The sequence below is a fragment of the Myxocyprinus asiaticus genome, chromosome 5 (genome assembly GCF_019703515.2).
Source record: "Myxocyprinus asiaticus isolate MX2 ecotype Aquarium Trade chromosome 5, UBuf_Myxa_2, whole genome shotgun sequence".
Classification (NCBI taxonomy): domain Eukaryota; kingdom Metazoa; phylum Chordata; class Actinopteri; order Cypriniformes; family Catostomidae; genus Myxocyprinus; species Myxocyprinus asiaticus.
This window is the reverse complement of record NC_059348.1, coordinates 35,032,746-35,055,472: the sequence shown is the minus strand read 5'-3', so window position 1 is coordinate 35,055,472 and position 22,727 is coordinate 35,032,746. Positions and strand designations below refer to the sequence as shown.

General features: G+C 38.6%; 1 protein-coding gene across 3 annotated transcripts in view; it reads left to right on the top strand.

Moving 5' to 3' along the window:
* Positions 1–22,727, top strand: part of LOC127441419 (anion exchange protein 2-like) — a 43,817-nt gene that overhangs the window by 11,986 nt on the left and 9,104 nt on the right. For 2 of the 3 annotated variants that reach the window (XM_051698818.1, XM_051698820.1), the window contains exons 3-17: positions 9,308–9,467; positions 10,391–10,653; positions 13,683–13,819; positions 13,908–14,134; positions 15,412–15,551; positions 15,990–16,046; positions 16,798–16,978; positions 17,603–17,738; positions 20,176–20,365; positions 20,474–20,567; positions 20,987–21,171; positions 21,360–21,576; positions 21,686–21,889; positions 22,000–22,148; positions 22,262–22,456. In XM_051698818.1, coding sequence (XP_051554778.1) covers positions 9,308–9,467; positions 10,391–10,653; positions 13,683–13,819; positions 13,908–14,134; positions 15,412–15,551; positions 15,990–16,046; positions 16,798–16,978; positions 17,603–17,738; positions 20,176–20,365; positions 20,474–20,567; positions 20,987–21,171; positions 21,360–21,576; positions 21,686–21,889; positions 22,000–22,148; positions 22,262–22,456 — 2,535 coding nt within the window. The remainder of the gene's footprint in view (positions 1–9,307; positions 9,468–10,390; positions 10,654–13,682; positions 13,820–13,907; positions 14,135–15,411; positions 15,552–15,989; positions 16,047–16,797; positions 16,979–17,602; positions 17,739–20,175; positions 20,366–20,473; positions 20,568–20,986; positions 21,172–21,359; positions 21,577–21,685; positions 21,890–21,999; positions 22,149–22,261; positions 22,457–22,727) is intronic. The other variant, XM_051698821.1, reaches the window with a different exon arrangement.

The following is a 22,727-nucleotide window of genomic DNA, read 5'->3' as shown; positions in this document are numbered from 1 at the left end:
TGAGAAATTCTTCTAAAAATCTTCATTTGTGTTCTGCAGAAGAAAGAAAGTCATACACATCTGGGATGCCAGGAGGGTGAATAAATCAAGAGAGAATTTTCATTTTTGGGTGAACTATTCCTTTAAGTTAGGTACTATAGTAAAAGTATTTAGATGTCATCAACATTATGTGATGAACAGGGCAAAAAGTAAGTATTTATGAACTGATATTCTGCCGAGTGAAGAAAAGTCATTGTTGTTCTAGCGCCTTTAGTGTTCATTTCACTAGGAAACCGGCACGATACCATACGTACTGTGCAACAGGGCACGTAAAAATCATTTTGCAAAAATTAAGGTATAGTAATGTGATTCTTTGAGATCAGGTTGGTTTACCTCCTAAATTTTGCTTTTATTGGAATGACTTGATGGACAGGCTCTCTCAGCAATAATAACTAAGATAAAATCAAACCCACTGACACTAAAACAAGATCCTCTTAATAATTTTGCACTGTGAATATTAATCTGTTACACAGTTGCTCCCTAAATAATCATCTGAACAGGTGATGATTTTTTTGAATGTCCGGAACTTTTTCTGGAATATTCAGCTGTTGTCAGTGGTGTTACATACTGTATTATTGGTGCGGTTAAACACATTCAGATACAGAAACAGGACAGTTGTTTCATATTCAGTAGATTACTAAATAAGCAGACAAACCCCCCTAAACTATTTTTATTTTAGTTTACCATATTATTCATTACATAAAATAGAATTGTCACAGGAAGTAGCTGAAATAAATATTACTTCAAAGTGAACATCCTGAAATGTAATTTCTGGTTGCATGGTGTGATGAGAGAAAAGAGCCAGACAAAAGTCACCAGCAAATTTGCTGTGAAGTCTTTTTTCTGTCAGGTAAAATGATCATGTAATTCTGCAGTTTAACCTGAGCTTTGTTTCCTGATATAAAAATGCAGCTCAGATCTAACACAAGCAAAGAGGCTTCTGTGGGAAAATGTAAGTCAATATGTGTCTCAGTTTGGATGGAGGGAGGAAGGTGGAGGATGATAGAAGCGTCATGTTTCATCCTTTGAAAAACACATCAAACCCACTGAGGAGGATTCAGGATTCAGAAACACAATACTTTTATTGAATTATATTAGATATATTCAATTGTGCTATAGTCCTGTCACTTATTTATCTGTGTGCCTGAAAGTCTGCTCAAAGTCAGAGAACAAGTTGTTCTTCCAATGTAAATCTGGGGAGGGCTCTCTGGGATGGTCCTCAGTTGGTTCAGGTCATATTTAAAAGGGAGGGTTACTATGTGAACCTAGGCAACTATGCATCTGAGTGGACATCTATGATGTGTGGAGTGCCACAAGGCTCAATTCTTGCACCGCTCCTGTTCAACCTGTATATGCTCCCACTAGGCCAATTATAGAAAAGAACCAAATTGCATACCATAGCTATGTAGACAACACCCAGATCAACCTAGCCCTATCGCCAAATGACTACAGCCCTATAGACTCCCTGTGCCTGTGCATTGACAAAATTAACAGTTGGATGTGGCAAAGCTTCCTTCAGTTAAACAAAGACAAGACAGAGGTCACTGCATTTGGCAACAAAGGCGAAATTCCTAGTCTAGTCAGGAATCTTGGTGGCATTTTGGAATCAGACCTTAATTTCAATAGTCATATCAAAGCAATAACTAAATCAGCCTACTATCATCTAAAAAAGATAGCCAGAATTACATGTTTTGTATCCACTCAAGACTTGTTCATGTATTCATCACCAGTAGGGTGGACTACTGCAATGGGCTCCTCACCGGCCTTTCCAAAAAGACCATTAGTCACTTATAGCTAAAAACCAAAAAATCTGGGCATATTACTCCAGTCCTCAGGTCTATACACTGGCTTCCAGTAACATTTAGAATTGATTTAAAGTACTATTACTCGTTTATAAATTGACCAATGGCCTAGGACCCAAATACATTGCAGATATGCTTGTTGAATATAAACCTAACAGACCTCTCAGATCATCAGGATCAAGTCATTTAGATATACAGATGGTTCACTCAAAACAAGGTGAGACAGCATTTAGCTACAATGCCACCCACAGCTGGAACCAGCTTCCAGAAGAGGTCAGATGTGCTCCAACAGTAACCACATTCAAATCCAGGCTGAAAACACATCTGTTTAGCTGTGCATTTACTGACTGAGTGCTGTGCTGCACTTACTGATTGTACTGTAGTATTTTATTTCTCTATTCTTCTCCATTTTTTTTTATTCATTTTAACATATATATTTTTTTATTTATTTACATATTTATATTTTACTTTTGTTTCTTATTTCTTGTTCTTAATTGGTTTTATTTTCTTTATCATTTTTATGTAAAGCACTTTGAATTACCATTGTGTATGAAATGTGCTATATAATTAAACTTGCCTTGCCTTGACTGTAAGCAAATGCAACTGCTCATTGCCTATTATATTGGCTTAAAAAGTAGTTCTCTAAATAAGAGGAAGGCAGTGTATGTAAAGAATCAGTATGTGACTATACTGTAGATATGACTGATGATGTCAGAGGATGGGGGTGAAGATAAGTGCCATTTTAGAGTCTGTTGCAAAGGAAGGACTCTTTATAGGAAATTACATCCTCTGCTTGAGGCCTACCTAGTGTGTGGTTGCCATGGTTATAAACATCAGCTACCTTTCAGTGTGCCCCGGCTATCTAGATTATCACTGTGACTCCTGTTCCTTGCCTTCAAATCAAGTGTTGTTTGCCTCCTCGCCACTTTTATCTGACGTTGATGATGTCATGATCGATTGGAAAAACAGCTTGTTGTGAGTGTCTGTAGGTGCACTGACTCACTCTGTGGCTTAAGTGGGACTAGCCACAGGATGCTGGGTCTTGATTGAGCGTGTGCGTGCCAAAGCTTGGTATCTCTGGGCATGTTAGCTTTACCCAGAGAGGGGCCCCATGTCAAAACACACAGAATTAAATGGAACAGAAGCCCACAAGCCTGAGTTTATCCTCAGGATAACATACCACAGACAGCGGGGGAGGGGGAGAAGAAGACACAGAAAGGGGTATGAGAGAGACATCGATTTTTTAACATATTTTTTTGTCAGGTATGTTATTTACTGCCTTGTTTTTGTGCCTTACACTGATAAACTGTAAGAGTTTTTTTTTTTTTTTCTGTGTTGACCGTGTTGATGGAGTGTGGACAAAGTTTATGATGAAAAGAAATTACATCCAATAATGCATCTGGTACTCAAAAAATGCCATAGATGCTCCGGAAAGGGTGCAAAATACATGAAAAATAGTAGCGGACGAATCCACGTCCACGCACTCATGTGGAATTTCAATATTAAAAAGCCTTTATTGAGGGGCTACATCTTAAAAAAAGCACCAAAGCATATCATCCCAAAAAGGCCTTCATCATAATGTCAAACAATGGAAAAACAGGAAGTGGCTTAATAGCCTCACGTGTCCACAGATGCTCTGCTGCAGGTGCTGGCCGCTAGAGGCCTTAAATTTATAACACCAATAATCGAAAAACAAATCAAACATTTAACCCTTATGCCTTGTTCATTACTGAATCACATTACAGTTGTTCCCAGAAATATTAAGAGTAATTTTTTTAATTGCTATGAAAGAAATGTGACAACTCTAACTTCAATCATGTAAAAGGACTAGAGCTGTAAATCTTGAGTGGGTTTTGGGGTATTTAGACCTTATTTTTTTATTTATTTTATTTACTAATTTATTTACCTATGTGACCTTAAACTTAACATTGAAAATTGAATTGTTTTATGAATATTTTCTCAAATTCTGAACCAATCCTCATCAATCATATACCGTTTGAAAGCATAAAGTCTTGAGAATCAAACTGTGGTGTCCATTTTTTAAAATATAAAAATACAGGTGCATCTCAATAAATTAGAATGTCGTGGAAAAGTTCATTTATTTCATTAATTCAACTCAAATTGTGAAACTCATGTATTAAATAAATTCAATGCACACAGACTGAAGTAGTTTAAGTCTTTGGTTCTTTTAATTGTGATGATTTTGGCTCACATTTAACAAAAACCCACCAATTCACTATCTCAAAAAATTAGAATATGGTGACATGCCAATCAGCTAATCAACTCAAAACACCTGCAAAGGTTTCCTGAGCCTTCAAAATGGTCTCTCAGTTTGGTTCACTAGGCTACACAATCATGGGGAAGACTGCTGATCTGACAGTTGTCCAGAAGACAATCATTGACACCCTTCACAAGGAGGGTAAGCCACAAACATTCATTGCCAAAGAAGCTGGCTGTTCACAGAGTGCTGTATCCAAGCATGTTAACAGAAAGTTGAGTGGAAGGAAAAAGTGTGGAAGAAAAAGATGCACAACCAACCGAGAGAACCGCAGCCTTATGAGGATTGTCAAGCAAAATCGATTCAAGAATTTGGGTGAACTTCACAAGGAATGGACTGAGGCTGGGGTCAAGGCATCAAGAGCCACCACACACAGACGTGTCAAGGAATTTGGCTACAGTTGTCATATTCCTCTTGTTAAGCCACTCCCGAACCACAGACAACGTCAGAGGCGTCTTACCTGGGCTAAGGAGAAGAAGAACTGGACTGTTGCCCAGTGGTCCAAAGTCCTCTTTTCAGATGAGAGCAAGTTTTGTATTTCATTTGGAAACCAAGGTCCTAGAGTCTGGAGGAAGGGTGGAGAAGCTCATAGCCCAAGTTGCTTGAAGTCCAGTGTTAAGTTTCCACAGTCTGTGATGATTTGGGGTGCAATGTCATCTGCTGGTGTTGGTCCATTGTGTTTTTTGAAAACCAAAGTCACTGCACCCGTTTACCAAGAAATTTTGGAGCACTTCATGCTTCCTTCTGCTGACCAGCTTTTTAAAGATGCTGATTTCATTTTCCAGCAGGATTTGGCACCTGCCCGCACTGCCAAAAGCACCAAAAGTTGGTTAAATGACCATGGTGTTGGTGTGCTTGACTGGCCAGCAAACTCACCAGACCTGAACCCCATAGAGAATCTATGGGGTATTGTCAAGAGGAAAATGAGAAACAAGAGACCAAAAAATGCAGATGAGCTGAAGGCCACTGTCAAAGAAACCTGGGCTTCCATACCACCTCACCAGTGCCACAAAATGATCACCTCCATGCCACGCCGAATTGAGGCAGTAATTAAAGCAAAAGGAGCCCCTACCAAGTATTGAGTACATATACAGTAAATGAACATACTTTCCAGAAGGCCAACAATTCACTAAAAATGTTTTTTTTATTGGTCTTATGATGTATTCTAATTTTTTGAGATAGTGAATTGGTGGGTTTTTGTTAAATGTGAGCCAAAATCATCACAATTAAAAGAACCAAAGACTTAAACTACTTCAGTCTGTGTGCATTGAATTTATTTAATACACGAGTTTCACAATTTGAGTTGAATTACTGAAATAAATGAACTTTTCCACGACATTCTAATTTATTGAGATCCACCTGTATATGAAAACCAGATGAAATTCCAAGTATAAACACTAGGTGGCTGCAGAGAGCTATTTATTAATCCCTAGTTGAAGAGAAGACGATTTCTAGATTTTGTCAAGTTCTGCATTTAGATATATATTTAAACATTATCAAAGACTACTTTTGTCAAAGTGTATTATTATTATTATTATTTGGTTTGTTTGAGGTTATTTTTGTCAGTTTTTTTCAATAATGCCAAATTATTATTACAGTCAACCCTGAACATGGTGTTACAAAGAGTGTAAACTTTCCCTTTGATCTGTGTGTGTGTGTGTGTGTGTGTGTGTGTATGCAGACTGCTTCCAAAAATTACCTGAAATAAACAAGTAATAACCTTATTTATCCCTGGTTGTAGCAAGATGAATGTGTGTGTGTGCACCTGTTCAGCATTGTAGATTTGTTATGGTCTCACCAATTCATTTTGGTGTGTGTGTGTTCTGCATTGTGGATGACTGGTTTATTTTTTTAACAAATTTCATATTCTGACCAGGTAGGCTTTGTGTGTGTGTGTGTGTGTGTGTGTGTGTCTGAATGTGTGTGTGTTTTGCACTCTTGATTTTTGGTAGTCTCACCCCTTCATGTCTGTGTTTTTTTTTTTTTTTTTTATTCATTGTGGCTGTTTTTATTTTTTTATTTTATATAATTAATTATGCAAAACAAAATCTGATTTTTAGTGTTTCCTATTCATTTCCTATGGCGGTCACTTTTGACCGGGAACAGTACAAGTGTGACTTTTTTTCTCTACCATTTAGAATGATCAAATCAACTTTTTTTGTGTGTGTTCAGATATGAAATGGACGAAAAGTCACAAAGTCTCGTTCCTTTCAGATAAAGGACACCAGTTTTATTGAAGAAACTAAATTGATTTCAGTCAAAAATGACAGAACAGTGCATAAGGGTTAAATATACTAACATTGCAATATAAAGAGAGCAGTATATAAAGAAAATAGTATTTTTACAAAGACAGAGGGAAAAAAATTGCATACACATGGGGTCAAGCACAATTTTACATAAGCAAATAAGACCTCATTATATACAAAAACAGAATATACAAGTGCATAAATTTTTCCCCTCTCTTTGTACAAATACTATTTTTTTTATATACTGCTCTCTTTATATTGCAATGTTAGTATATTTTATTTAATTATTTTGATTATTGGTGTTATATAATTTAAGGTCTCTAGTGGCCAGCACCTGTAGCAGAGCATTTGTAAACACAGGTCAGTTTTTCCATTGTTTGACACCCTAATGAAGGCCTGTTTGGGTCGATACGCATTGGTGCTTTTTTTTAAGATGTAGCCCCTCTAATAAAGGAAATTCCACATGAGTGCCTGGGCGTAGATTCATGTTTTCATTTTTGGGAAACATCCACTGCTATTGTTTATGTAAAGCAGCTTGCTTATTGAATATTACTGTTGATGGCTAATTGCATATTTGAAGCAATTGATATAATCCAGTTTAATTGCAGGTTTTTAAATGAAAATAATTTACTCTTATGTCTCTACAATCCTATAGGACTTTCTTTCTTATGCAAAGCACAAAAGAAGATGTTTTAATTAATATCTCAGTCTATCTTTTCAATAAAATGGCAGTGGAAAGTGCCTCACTTTAAAGCCTAAAAAAAGGACTCAAAAGTATCATAAAACTAGTCCTTATGACTAGTGCATCATATTCCAAGTCGAAAGTGATGTCTGTTGTGAATTCATGAGCTTGTTCACTGTGTCTTGTGTGTTCACGCAAGAATTTGTGATGTTTAGTGGTAAAAACAATGAAGTTCTCATGTGAACATTCATGCCACTGTAAGCATGCTTCTCTGTGCACTCATGAACGCACAACAAACGTAAGATTTTCACTGAAAAATTACTTGAAATTTTGTTGTTTCTTACCAAAACCTACTGTATGTCTCCGGAAGACTTGGAGTATGAAGCACAAGTTGCATGGCCTACTTTTATAGTCCTTTTGTGTTTTGTTTATTCTCCCAATTTGGAATACCCAATTCCCAATGCGCTCTAATTCATGGTGGTGTAGTGACTCGCCTCAATCCAGGTGGTGGACGAATCTCAGTTGCCTCCGCATCTGAGACCGTCAATCCACGCATCTTATCTCGTGGCTTGTTGAGTGCGTTACCACGGAGACATAGCGTGTGTGGAGACTTCACGCTATTCTCCGTGGCATCCACACACAACTCACCACGCACCCCACCAAGAGCGAGAACCACATTATAGCGACCACGAGGAGGTTACCCCATGTGACTCTACTCTCCCTAGCAACTGGGCCAATTTGGTTGCTTAGGAGACCTGGCTGGAGTCACTCGGCATGCCCTAGATTCCAACTCACGACTCCAGGTGTGGAAGTCAGCATCTTTTCTCGCTGAGCTACCCAGTCCCCCTCTGCGTATTTTTAAAATTTTGAAGTGAGATATTATCACTGATATATAATATAGAACTGGATTGCTCATGAGGTCAAAAAAGTGAAGCCACTGCGCCACCATATTGCTATGCCCAAATGTTCCAATGTCCCTATTGACTTAATAGGAAATCATCTTGTTTCAGCAAGTAAACATTAGTCATTCAGTCACAGATTTTATATCTGAAATCTGCATGTACATCCCTACAACGCAAATGTCCTAGACATGTAATTATTTTACATGTCTAGGCATTTTTCCTGTTTCTTATGTTTATGTGAATCTACAGTAAATCAAACATTATCCACCTCTAACAAACTTAATCAGCGAACAGATCAGCTGAATGTAAACAAGTTCACTGAAACTGAGGTATGATACAAACAGACATTTTCAGACTTATTTATTGAGAGCATGGAAGTGTTTGTTCAGAGTTACTTGTTTTATGTTTTCATCATAAAGTGCCTTTTTCTCGTGGTCACTTGAATAAGAAGGTGCGCTCTCTCTCCCTCTATCATACGCACAGCGGGTGCGCAGAGAGGGAGACACACAAAGCAAAGTTGGTTAAAATTAAACTAATATGCTAGGTTTAAATGGCAAACGAACACGTATTTATGACATGTATCCATGTATGACTACAGAGAGCACTTCAATATGAAAACAAGCAAATCCCAGGCATTTAAGGCGATTTAGAAATCCTGGTCTGACTTTTTTAAACTCCCGTTCGAGGGTAGGACGTATTATCACCCTAAACAAGCAGATATAACAGCTTTTCCTAATTACACTACAACCTGTGGACTGTTTTGCCACTTCCTTTAGTGATTGCTGTGCTGCACTGATGGGCAGGTGAATGCTCTGACATCACGATCTGTGATCTCCCTCGTAACGAATATTATCCATATCAAGCAAATGAAACATTACACATGATTGTCACTAGAGGGTGAAATACGACTGTCTTATATGGAGGTCGGAGACGGTGAAACAGGACATTTTCGCCTGTCAGTCACTGATGCTCTTTGACAGTTTGGTCATACCAAGATGGCCGCTCAAACACTTCCGGTGGCTTCACCTCCTGCTGGCAGTTTACTGTTGAGTCAGCGATCCAGTTCTATATATATTTATCAGTGGATATTATCAACTCTCCTTTTGTGTTCTGCATTAAGAAAAAAGCCACTCGGGTTTGGAATAACACAAAGGAGAGTAAATAATGACTTAATTTTATTTTTAGGTAAACCATTCTTTTAATGTAGTAAATGGGGCTTTTATTTGTTTATGTAATAGTAACATTATAGGTAAATATAGATTTAATTTATTAGAATGTCTTTATCTTCATTTTTTCATTAATATAAAGTAATATATTGGAATAGCAATTAAGGTATGTCTTTCTCTGTTTAAATGCAGCCTGTTGCAGTGCACCCTCCTCCCCAGCAATGTGATGATGATGATGAAGAAGAGGATTTGAATAAGACACTGGGAGTGCAGTGTTTCCAGCAGATTCTTACCATTCCTCAGCGCGTGCCCAACGAACAACACCGCAACTTTAACGAGGAGGACTTTGAGTGTAAGAACTTTACCCTTGATGTTTCTTTTCCATAGCCTTAAAGGAATTATTTTGTCCTTGTTTACTAATCCTCCTGCGTTCCAACCCACATGACTTTCATGAAACACAAAACAAGCAAATCTGAAGACTGGTTGCTTTTTCCATGCAACTGCAATGAATGAAGACTGAATGACCATAAAATATTATAAAAGTGGTCCATATGAGTCTTGCAGTATATTCCATGTCTTCTGAAGTTATACAATAGCTTTGTGTGAGCAACAGGTCGAAATATAAGAGCAAAAGTTTAGCGCACAAGTAATGTGGACCGCTTTTATGACGCTTTTGTGTCCTTTTTGAAGCTTAAAAGCTTCAGTCCCCATTTATTGCAATTGCATGGAAAAGAGCAAATGGGACAGTCTTCAGAATGTTTCCTTTTGTGTTCCATGGAAGAAAGAAAGTTATGTGGATTTGGAACAACACAGGAGTGAGTTAATGATGACATAATTTTCTTTTTTTCTTTTCTTTTCTTTTTTTTTTTGGTTAACTATCTCTTTAAAATTGGATAATATTCAGAATGTCTAGTCATAAATAGACTAATTACCTAATAAGATTATAAAATAAATAAATAATTAAAACAATACCTAGAATTCAGTCCACTGACCATTATTTGTAGTATACATTATATCAGTATATAATTGTGAGTATAACAAATTTAAAAGATTGACCCAATAAACGTCTTTCTCAAATTAAATATTTTAAAATTTACAGAAGATTTTTTTTTCTAAAATTAATGACCTCCAAATAAAATTCATCAAGACATTCAAGAATGTTTTAGTTTTTTTTTTTTTTTTTTTTTCATGTGAGAAACGTGCCATTGAAAGAATCAAAAGTGCTCTATTGATAGTTCCTGAGGTTTTTCTAAGTCATGTATGTTCCATTTGCAGACCACCGTCACACCTCTCTACACATTCACCACCCTCTGTCTATACACCTCCCTAACGAGGGCCGGAGGAAAAAGGTTGGGAGGAAGTGGAAGGACTCAGGACGGAGGAGAAGTGCATCCACAGGTGCGGCCCCCCCTATAGATGAAGATGATGAGGATGAAGATGAGGATGACGATCCCTGCAGCCAGCAGGATAGAGAGGGCATTGCCACCACCACACCTACACCAGACACGGATACAGAAGTTCACATTGAGGGGGCACAGGTAGCCATAGCTCGCACACATTTGGGCTTTGAGACTGGGCAAGCATCAAAGATTTTTAATACACATTATTAAAGGCTGTGCCCAAAACACATACAGTACGGGTGAGTGTAATGTCGCAAAAATGTTATTGCCGTAAATCGTTGCCTTAGAACCCACCAGTCAATGGAAACAATTGTGTCACAGTGGCAAACTTCATGACCAAGTTGTTTTAAATTCAGGACAGTAATATTGCTCATATCACACAAATGAAAGATTGTCATATATTGAGCCGAGCATGTTTATATCCATTAAATCATACAATGAACCATAGTGCCAGAAGAGTTTGTTTTGACATAGGGCCTACAACAAAAAGAAAAAGAAAAGATTGTCAGTTATTTGTTTCAACATCTCAGGCCTCACACGTAACTCTTCCTACAGTTCAGAACCACTGGAATGGCCAGCGGCAATTAACTAATCTGACCACCAAAGACAACAATCTTAACCTGAGTACATAAGGCAAATGTAACGTAGACAAGACAGTCTAAATACCATCTTATTTTTTTTAAACAGACACTGCGCCCTAACGTTAGAACTATAAAACAGACATAACACAAGAAGAACATGATCAATAATTCATAGCCTCAGACTAACCAGAAACAATGCTTTGCTTCTGCAAGCATGCTTCCCTTCGCCATTTGTAGTAGCGGGCGTGAACGTACTGTGTTGAATGAAAGGGTTAGTGAACAATGCTTTGAATCAGAGAAAGCATAACATAAAGTGCTTATACCTGAGGGTGGCGCCAAAGCGAATAAATGAATAACTGTGCTGCTCAACTGAGATGAAAAATGACGAACTCGAGTGAAAACGGTCGTTTATATTAACAGTTACATTTAAATATTTCATAGTGTCATTTTTCTTTTCACCCTTCTGTTAGGTAAGCACTGCTTATCCTGCTTGTATGTGCGGCACGTCCTTGATTCACACACACACACACACACACACACACACACACACACACACACACACACACACACACGAGAGAGAGAGAGAGAGAGAGAGAGAGAGAGAGAGAGAGAGAAGCAAAATTGCGTAAATTTTCAGAGATTATATCTTGAATTAGTTTATTTATTTATTTATTTATTTTACAGCTTTAGTAAATAGTTTTGTGGGGGTTTTTTTAGTACAAGTCTTGCTTTTGTATAATTTCATGCTTAAAACAAGAAAATACAGTTTGCCAATGGGGTAAGAACATTTATTTGTCCAAATTCAAGATACATTCTCTGAAAATAAGTCTTATTATTTCATGCGTTTTGCTTCTCAAATAAATCAATCTTGTTTGTTTTGATATTTTTACTGGAAAATAAGAAAAATACTGATTAAGAAAATATATATTTACAGTTGAAGTCAGAAGTTTACATACATTTAGTTTGAAGTCATTAAATCTAATTTTTTTAACAATTGCACAGATTTCATATTAGCAAACTATAGTTTTGGCAAGTCGTTTAGGACATCTGCTTTGTGCATGACATGAGTAATTTTTCCAACAATTGTTTACAGACAGATTGTTTCACTTTTAATTGACTATATCACAATTCCAGTGGGTCAGAAGTTTACATACACTAAATTAACTGTGCCTTTAAGCAGCTTGGAAAATTCCAAGCCTTTAGGCAATTAGCCAATTAGCTTCTGATAGGCTAATTGGCTAATTGGAGTCAATTAGAGGTGTACCTGTGGATGTATTTTAAGGCTTACCTTCAAACTCAGTGCCTCTTTGCTTGACATCATGGGAAAATCAAAAGACCCTCAGAAAAAAAATTGTGGCCCTCCACAATTCTGGTTCATCCTTGAGAGCAATTTCCAAATGCTTGATGGTCCCACGTTCATCTGTACAAACAATAGTACATGAGTATAAGCACCATGGGACCACGCAGCCATCATATCGCTCAGGAAGGAGACGCATTCTGTCTCCTAGAGATGAAAGTAGTTTGTAGTTCGAAAAGTGCAAATCAATCCCAGAACAACAGCAAAGGACCTTGTGAAGATGCTGGAGGAAACAGGTAGACATGTATCTATATCCACAGTAAAACAAGTCCTATATCGACATAACCTGAAAGGCTGCTCAGCAAGGAAGAAACCACTGCTCCAAAACCACCATAAAAAAGCCAGACTACAGTTTGCAAGTGCACATGGGGACAAAGATCTTCCTTTTTGGAGAAATGTCCTCAGGTCTGATGAAACAAAAATTGAACTGTTTGGCCATAATGACCATCCTTATGTTTGGAAGATAAACGGTGAGGCTTGCAAGCCGAAGAACTCCATCCCAACCATGAAGCATGGGGGTGGCAGTATCATGTTGTAGGGGTGCTGCAGAAGGGACTGGTGCACTTCACAAAATAGATGGCATCATGAGGAAGGAAAATTATGTGGCTATATTGAAGCAACATCTCAAGACATCAGCCAGGAATTTAAAGCTCGGTCGCAAATGGGTCTTCCAAATGAACAATGACCCCAAGCATACCCCCAAAGTTGTGGCAAAATGGCTTAAGGACAACAAAGTCAAGGTATTGGAGTGGCCATCGCAAAGCCCTGACCTCAGTCAGATTGAAAGTTTTTGGGCAGAACTGAAAAAGCATGTGCGAGCAAGGAGGTCTACAAACCTGACTCAGTTACACCAGTTCTGTCTTTAGGAATGGGCCAAAATTCTAGCAACTTATTGTGAGAAGCTTGTGGAAGGCTACCCAAAATGTTTGACCCAAGTTAAACAATTTAAAGGCAATGCGACCAAATACTAACAAAGTGTATGTAAACTTCTGACCCACTGGGAATGTAATTAAATAAATAAAAGCTGGAATAAATCATTCTCTCTACTATTATTCTGACATTTCACATTCTTAAAATAAAGTAGTGATCCTAACTGACCAAAGACAGGGAATGTTTTCTACGATTAAATGTCAGGAATTGTGAAAAACTGAGTTTAAATGTATTTGGTAAATTTCTTTGACCAAATGAATGTTATCACCTTGTTAACCACTCTGTGTTTGGCAACACAGTTTTTTTTATCTGAAGATGACCCTGCCTCCAGTGTAAAAAAGAATGGTAGTGCCTCACCACATCGAAAGGTTTCAATAATAGCCAATTCAGCACCTCACACCAGTATCAACATCCCAGAAGATGCTACATTAACCGAGTAAGCACACAAACCAGACACACATTCGCATAGGCATATTGAAATACATGATACCCTGGAATAAGTTCGGTCACCTGTACCTCTGCAGGGGCAGAAAATCAGTACGTAAGCTTCCCAGAGGTAGAAGAGTGTCTGCTCCTTGTTTGTTTCCGGTGAGTTCGCCGGACGGCAGCTCTAAACCAGTGCGTAGCTATGACCTGCAGGAACGCCGTTGCATGGGCAACATGACGGGCATTGGGCTGGCACACTACCACATGCCCACTGATGAGAGTGAAGCAAAGACACTCACTACTGTTGACCTTGATGGCATTAAGAGTAAGTATATTACATTATATTATATTTACAGTACAGTTTACTGTAGTATTGTATAGTGTAGTGTTTTCAACCCTGTTCCAGGAGTACCCCAGTACTACACATTTTGAATTTTGTGTATTGCAGTATAGTGTAGTGAAGAATAGAATTGTATAGTATAATACAGTACAGTACAGTATAGTATAAAGTTTCCAACCCTGTTTCAGGAGTACCCAAGCAGTATATTGTACTGTAGTATATTGAAGCTTAGTATAATATAGTATAGTATAGTCAAGGGGGGCTCGGGGCAAATAAAAAAAAAGTGGGCCACTAAAATGGACAAAAATGCTCCTGAAATAAAAAATGTGGAGACAAAAAATGCCCCTGTAATGAATTGTTCATTTTTTTTAAACATCTGATACAATTCTTAATATTATATTCTAATGTAGTTATACACATCAGTGCATAAAATATGATTTGATGTTGATTTAATTTAATGACTAGATAATATATTCTCAATCTAAATATTCAGATTGAGAACTTATGTTAATGAATTTATTTAATTGAAGTATTTAAAATAAAAGGATTACACAATATAGAAAAAATGTCCCCATAAACATAAAAAAATGCCCCTAAAATTCAAATCCAGGGGGCAATCATTATATTATTACATTTGTTATTAATGGTGAGTTTTTTCAGTATTGAGTTGTGATTATTGAGTATTTCAGTGGTGGGTTTACAGTTGATTATAGATAATTGATGACGTGGTTTGAATGCAAGTACATTTCCTTGTTTTCCTGACTTCTTTTTTCAAATGTTATAAAGGACTTCTTTATTTGCACCTTTCTGTTCACATTCTTCTGAAAATGAATCATGTTTTCAGTCTGTTCATCTATCCATCTATGGCTATGATTCAGGAATGTGGACATTCTGAAAGTGTGCCCACAACAACTGTTACTTTGACGTGTCTCTTTTGTGTAAAAGTGTGTGTGTGTCTGAGAGAGAGAGAGTGCTTTAAATACAGGTCATTTGACAAAACAATAGGTCACTTTGAAACAGACAAAATGAGCAATGTTCTAGTGACCGTTCAGTTGTGTTTGTGAAGTTTGTATTTCTGTGTTTGGATGCTCAGTATTGTATCCAATGTAGCCGATAGTATAAGTTATGCAATTACAACAAAAACTGCAGTAAGTTAGTTACTCATAGAGCTTCTTTTGTGTTACAATAGATTCAGCTGTGTTTCAACTTGTTTTCAACTGTTGATTCAGGCTGTCAACATTGTCTCGCTCTCTTTCTCACAGGTCACAGGTTCGAAGATGTCCCTGGTGTGCGGAGACACCTGGTCACAAAGAGTGCTAAAGGTCAGGTGGTTCACATTGGCAAGGACCACAAAGAGCTCAGCAGCCGCAGTCGGACTAAGCTGGATCGGACCCCACATGAGGTGAGATGCCACCTTACTTGATTATCTTTCCCCTCTCTGTAGTAGTTGATGAGAAATGCATACTATGCCATCAATATTACCAGATGTTTCTTCATGTTTTTTGTATTGGGAAGTAAATTGACTTTGATATTTTGTGAAGAAATACTCAAAAATGAGAATTCTTTTATCATTTACTCAGCCTCACATCCTTCCAAACCAATATTACTTTCTTCCATAAAACACGAGAGGAACATGTACATTTCCATACAATGAAAATTAATGGGGACTGAGGTTGTCAAGTCCCTAACATTCTGCCTAACTCCTTTTGTGTTCCACGGAAGATAAAAAATACCTTTAAAAACGCAGGTTTAGATCATTAGCAGTACAAATAGAGGTTTATAACGTCTCACTGAGGGATATCATTACAACTGGCTAAATGAGCCTGCTGTTCCTTATTAGAGGAGATCGTGGCCCTGTTACATGGACCACAGGGTTCGTCAGGCCCGACAGCCGAAGGTAGGGTTGCATGATGGAGCTGTTCTGATTGGTTTAGAGAATAGCTAAAGCTTGTTTGTGTTTGTTTTCACTTATCACGTATTTGCTAATACACAATAATCTGTACATGTTTTAAGACACTGGTTTTGTGGCAGTGTTGTGGAAGGGAATGAATGGCCGCAAGACCAGAATTTTGTCGAAGTAAACTCACACTGGAAGAACTGCAATCATACTGGCATGTCAGCATGATATTAACAGATTCGTGGTTTTTTTATTTATTTATTTATTTATTTTTTAAATTTATTATTTATTTATTTATTTATTTTTTGTCCATCAGTTTAAATATTCAGATTTTTTAAGCTGGCTTGCATGAATACATAATTCTTGCTGAGTTTTTGACTGAAAGCAATGCAGCACACTATCCACAGTAACATTTAGTTGAAGACTAAATTTAATTTTGTCTAGCTCTAACAAACTTTATGTCATTACTCACCCTAATTCATGACCTATATCAGTACATTTGTTTTTAACAAAGGTTGGACTGGAGATAATGGAAAATGTTTTGTGTATTTTAATATTTTATGGAAAGAGTGTTTACTAGCATTCCTGAACCGACTTCTCACTGAACTCCTAATTGCCTCTAACTCAATCAAACATGATTCCATCAATTAAGCTCTATTGGATTTCAGAATATTATACACTGAAAGAAAGGTCACATATACTATTACACATATACCATATATTATTGATACGTTTGTGTGCATCCTCTCAGGTGTTTGTGGAGTTAAATGAGCTGCTGATGGACAAGAACCAGGAGATGCAGTGGAGGGAAACGGCTCGCTGGATCAAGTTTGAGGAGGACGTGGAGGAAGAGACAGACTGCTGGGGGAAACCTCATGTAGCTTCGCTCTCATTCCGTAGCCTGCTGGAACTCCGCAAAACCATTTCACATGGTGAGAGCGACGGCAGGTAGAGTGCTTGTAACATCATGACAAATGGAAGGATTTGCTTATCAATATTAATTTGGTCATGCTGCCATTGCTAGGTAGCCTTTCTGAACCTTCCAGTTATGCAACCTAATTATTATTCATGAGCCAAGCTGTTGCCATTGCAGGGTTAGTTAACTGGCCAGCTGACTAGCACTCACTTGTCAGCAAATCAAGAAGGCCTACCGAGCGAACATCACATAATGTAGTTAATATTCATGAGCCAAGTCTTCACCTCAGTACTATTCATAATTTCACGGTCTTGTGAAGATATGATTGACTTTCATTCATTTCTATCAGGTTTTGTAGGTTTATGGAAAAGGCACAGCTCAATTTTTCTTTTCCTCTTAGTGCATTCTTAGGCAAAAACGCACCTATACATCTCTGAAATAATATCAGATGCTATAACGCATTATTGTCCATGTTAGTAATTTACTTTGAATGTGAGCCAACAGAAGTAAATACATAATAAATTATTATGACACCCAAGAGTATTGGAGTAGAATTTCTTTGCTGTAATGATGTATTGAGGTGTTTACTGGATGGAGCCTTTGTTGGTGTATCTGATTTGTTTGTGGTGTTAATTAACAGGTGCAGTGTTGTTGGATCTGGACCAGAAGACACTGCCTGGTATTGCTCATCAAGTTGTGGAGCAGATGATTATATCAGATCAGATCAGAGCAAAGGACAGAGCCAACGTGCTACGAGCCCTGCTCCTCAAACACAGGTTTGTGTTACTCACAGATTACATGAACATGGCATATCTCACGGACAACAAATGGATGATTCTCATGAAACCTGTCAAGGAAATGTCATGGTCCGTTTTATTTCAAAATCAAAACAAACAAGAAATTATGTTTTGCATTTAGAAAATGAAGCATGTTTTTGGGGCCTTTAAGATTATTTTCATGACAGTTTCGCACAATTATGCCCCAATTTTCATTACCGCAATGCAAAAGAATATGGTCATTATGATATTCTCATGACCGCAATATGAAAAAAAGAAAAAGTACAAGGTAGTTCTATATATATATATATATATATATATATATATATATATATATATATATATATATACCTCATATATGACCTCAACTGGGGATATAGTTGGGCGGTGAACACTTCGAGGACCTCCTGAACCCTGCCGACACAGCTTCTGTGGAGTCAGAGGACTCTGAGGAGGACTCGCCCATCACAGTTGCTGAGGTCACTGAGGTAGTCAAACTCCTAGGTGGCAGGGCTCCGGGGGTGGATGAGATTCGCCCAGAATATCTGAAGGCAATGGATGTTGTTGGGCTGTCTTGGTTGACACGCCTTTTCAACATTGCGTGGAAGGGGGATACGGTACCCTTGGATTGGCAAACTTGGGTGGTGGTCTCCATTTTTAAAAAGGGGACAGGAGGATGTGCTCCAACTTTAGGGGGATCACACTCCTCATCCTCCCTGGGAAAGCATTTGCTTGGGTGCTGTAGAGGATGGTGTGGCTGAATCTCGGATTCAGGAGGAACAATGCGGATTCCATCAATGGGCGTGGAATACTCTCGAGAATACTGGAGGGATCATGGGAGTTTGCCAATCCAGTCCTACATATGTTTTGTGGACTTGTAAAAGGCATACGACCATGTCCCGAGAGGAATTCTGTGCGGGGTGCTTCGGGAGTACGGGTATCGGGCTCGTTGCTATGAGCCATACGGTCAAACGAAGTTTGGTTCACATTGCCGACAGTAAATCAAACTTGTTACCAGTGAATGTTGGACTCCACCAGGGTTGCCCCTTGTCACCGGTTCTGTTCATAATTTTTATGGACAGAATTTCTAGGCGCAGCCAAGGGGTGGAGGGGGTCCAATTCGGTGACCTCAGGATTGCATCCCTGCTTTTTGCAGACGATTTGGTCCTGTTGGCTTCATCGGGTAGTGCCCTCCAGTGTTTATTGGGATGGTTTGTGAGTGTGAAGTGGCAGGAATGAGGATCAGCACCTCCAAGTCCGAGTCCATGGTCCTCTGCCGGAAAAGGGTAGAGTGCCCTCTTCAGGTTGGAGATGAGTGGCTGCCCCAGGTGGAGGAGTTTAAGTATCTCGGGATCTTATTCACGAGTGATGGGAGAATGGAGTGTGAGATCGACAGATGGATCGGTGCAGATCAGCAGTTATGCAGGCATTGTACCGGTCAATCGTGGTGAAGAGAGAGCTGAGCCTGAAGGCAAGGCTATCGATTTACCAGTAGATCTATGTTCCTAAACTCACCTATGGTCACGAGCTTTGGGTAGTGACCGAAAGGATGAGATCGTGGATACAAGGGTGTCTGGCCTCAGCCATAGAGATAGGGAAGGAGCTCGGACATTTGGGAAGGGCTCAAAAATAGAGCCACTTCTCCTCTGCATCGAAAGGAGCCAGTTGAGGTGGTTTGGACATCTTTCTAGGATGCCCCCTGGACACCTCCATGTAGAGGTATTCTGGGCATGTCCATCCGGGAGGAGACCTCGGGGCAGACCCAGGACAAGCTGGAGAGATTATATCTCTAGGCTGGCCTGGGAATGCCTCGGTATCCTCCCAGGAGAGCTGGCTGAAATGGCTGGAGAGATAGAGGTCTGGGCATCCCTGCTCAGACTTGGACCTAGTCACGGACCCGGATAAACAGGAGAAAATGGATTGATGGATGGAGATATGTACTGTATATACTGTGTGTGTGTGTGTGTATATATATATATATATATATATATATATATATATATATATATATATATATAGTACTACATAGGTACCACCTTTCATTTTCGCTGATTTTAATTTGAAAAATCATTGTACAACAGCATCTTTTTACTGTAATGCATTTTTGTAATGTAATTACGGTTATGGTAATTAAAATCATTATTGAAAACAATGGAAATAGTAAAAGTAAAAAAGCAAAAGTAAAACGCCTCGATGCGTTATGGTAATCAGAAATGGGGGTCAAATATGCATAAATGTCCTGAAAATAAAGTCACAATGCAAAAAAAAATTTCAGCATTGATTTGAGGTTAAATATTACCAGAGCATTTTCTTGACAGGTTTCGTGAGAATCACCCAAATACATGAAATCCCTTGAAAATACTTACTGGTAACTCAAAAATAATCATTTGGAAAATGCAACTGAAATATCCACTGTTTTGTTTCTTCTATGTGCCAGTCACCCGAGTGATGGCAAGGAGCACAGCTTGTTTAACCGGAACATCTCGGCAACCAGCCTTGCTTCTCTAATATCTCATCACCATAGCAATAACCATATTGCTGCACCAGAGCCCCCTGCCACAGACCCACTCATCGGAGGACTACTTAACTTTAATTCACGCAGTAGTGTGGATTTAGATAAGAATGAGGTATTGGGTTCCTTAAAGTCTGTGTGGTTTTAAGAAATGTATGAGAAAGTAAAATTTGTGTGTGGGTGGGTGGATTTCAATAGGCCTTTTTCCTGTTTGTATCCACAGAAAGATATACCCCAGTTTTTTAGTTTGCACAAGTCTAAATCTAAGCTGCTTGAGAAGATTCCTGAGAATGCAGAAGCTACTGTTGTCCTTGTGGGTCAGTTTTTAGCAACTGCTGATTATATTTAAAGGTATAGTTCACCCAAAAATAAAAATTCCAGTATCATTTACTCACCCTCGATTTCAGAAAATGCATTGAAAACCTGACCATTAATTACAAAACCTGACTCTCTTCAGTGTAACACAAAAGGAGATGTTAAGGACGAATGTTTGCTTTAGTCACTAAGAAAAAAAGATACAATGAAAGTGAATAGTGATTGAGACTGCCATTCTGCATTCATTGTGTTCTGCTGAGGAAATAAAGTCTTTTGGAACAACATGTGAGCAAATGATCACAGAATTTTCATTTTTGGGTGAACTATTCCTTTAACTCTATGTATATAATACCACAACAGTACTTGTCATTACATACCACTTCTCTTAATATCATGATGCCAGTGATCTCAATATTTACAGGTAGTGTGGATTTCCTGGACCAGCCAACCATGGCATTTGTGAGACTGCAAGAAGCAGTTCTGTTAGAGTCAGTTCTAGAAGTGCCCATCCCAGTGCGCTTTCTTTTTGTGCTCCTTGGCCCTCCCAGTGCCAACATTGATTACCACCAGATCGGCCGCTCCATATCCACGCTCATGTCTGATAAAGTAAGCACAGAGTGAACAAGAAGCTATCAAGTCTCACTAACAAAAGTAGTAACTTATCTGTGCCAGAAATAGAAATACATGTAAAAAGCAAAGTTATTGAAGTGTTCACTAAATTTGGATTGATCATTCATGGGATTGATTTAAGTGAAAGAACCATCTTGAATTTTCCCCTAAATGTCCCCTTCCAGCACTTCCATGAGGCAGCATATTTGGCGGATGAAAGGCAGGACCTGCTGACAGCCATCAACAGTTTCCTGGACTGCAGTATTGTGCTTCCTCCATCCGAGGTGGGCAGAGATGAGCTGCTGCACTCTGTTGCTCGCTTCCAGAGGGAAATGCTGCACAAGAGACATGAACAAGAGGTCAAACTACAGGTCAAGGAGCCCAAGAGCTCAGAGGATATGGGTACAAGGCTCTTTCTCATTCATATGTGGACAGATCAGTTCTCTGTTGAGTAAATATATGAAATGAAATTTTTTTCTCTCATTTATTCATTTATTCTATTCTCTCTCAGCTCTTCATCCTCCCTTTAAAGCCGAAGACGATCCTCTTCAGAGAACGGGTCAGCTGTTTGGTGGGGTTATCCGAGATGCACGGCGCCGCTACCCTAAATACATCAGTGATTTTACGGATGTCCTAAGCCCTCAATGCATGGCTGCTGTCATATTCATTTACTTTGCTGCCCTTTCTCCTGCCGTAACCTTTGGAGGACTATTGGGTTAGACAGAGCTGTTCTTTTTCAATTAAAAGAATTAAATGGTCTTCCACTGATCCAATTTCTCCATGCCTACAGGCTCAGATATTTTAAATAGCCTCTCTCTTTCTTAGGTGAGAAGACAGGTGGTTTGATAGGTGTATCAGAGCTGATTATTGCCACTGCCATGCAGGGAATGTTGTTCTGCCTGCTTGGAGCTCAACCTCTGCTGGTGGTTGGCTTCTCTGGGCCCCTTCTAGTATTTGAAGAATCCTTTTATTCAGTTAGTATTCCCATAACACTCTCATTTATACACTTTATTCAGTACCTTCACTTGCTCAACCAACTGTATGTTTAATTGTACAGATGTAAAATCATAAATCAATTTGTTTGCAGTTCTGCAAGGCCAACGAAATAGAGTATCTGACAGGCCGTGTGTGGATTGGAATCTGGTTGATTGTCATTGTTGTTCTAATGGTGGCCTTTGAAGGAAGCTTCCTGGTGCGATATGTGTCACGCTTCACCCAGGAGATCTTCTCCTTCCTCATCTCTCTCATCTTCATCTACGAGACCTTCTTCAAGCTGGGCAAAGTATTGAGATCTCTTAGGTTCATTTGAAAAAGCATTGACTCAATTTGCAGATGTGCCCAGATAGCACACATACATCCTTGCGATGTCTGTTTTAGATCTTTTGATCTGGAAAGCATTACAATCTAATGAACATCTGCTAAACATCTTAAAAAGATCAAATTTATGAACATTCCAAATCATAAGCATCTCAAAGATATCTACTGAATGATTAATAGACATCTGAGAGGAAACGGATACATCTAATAGACGTATTGCAAATGAGCAAACAACG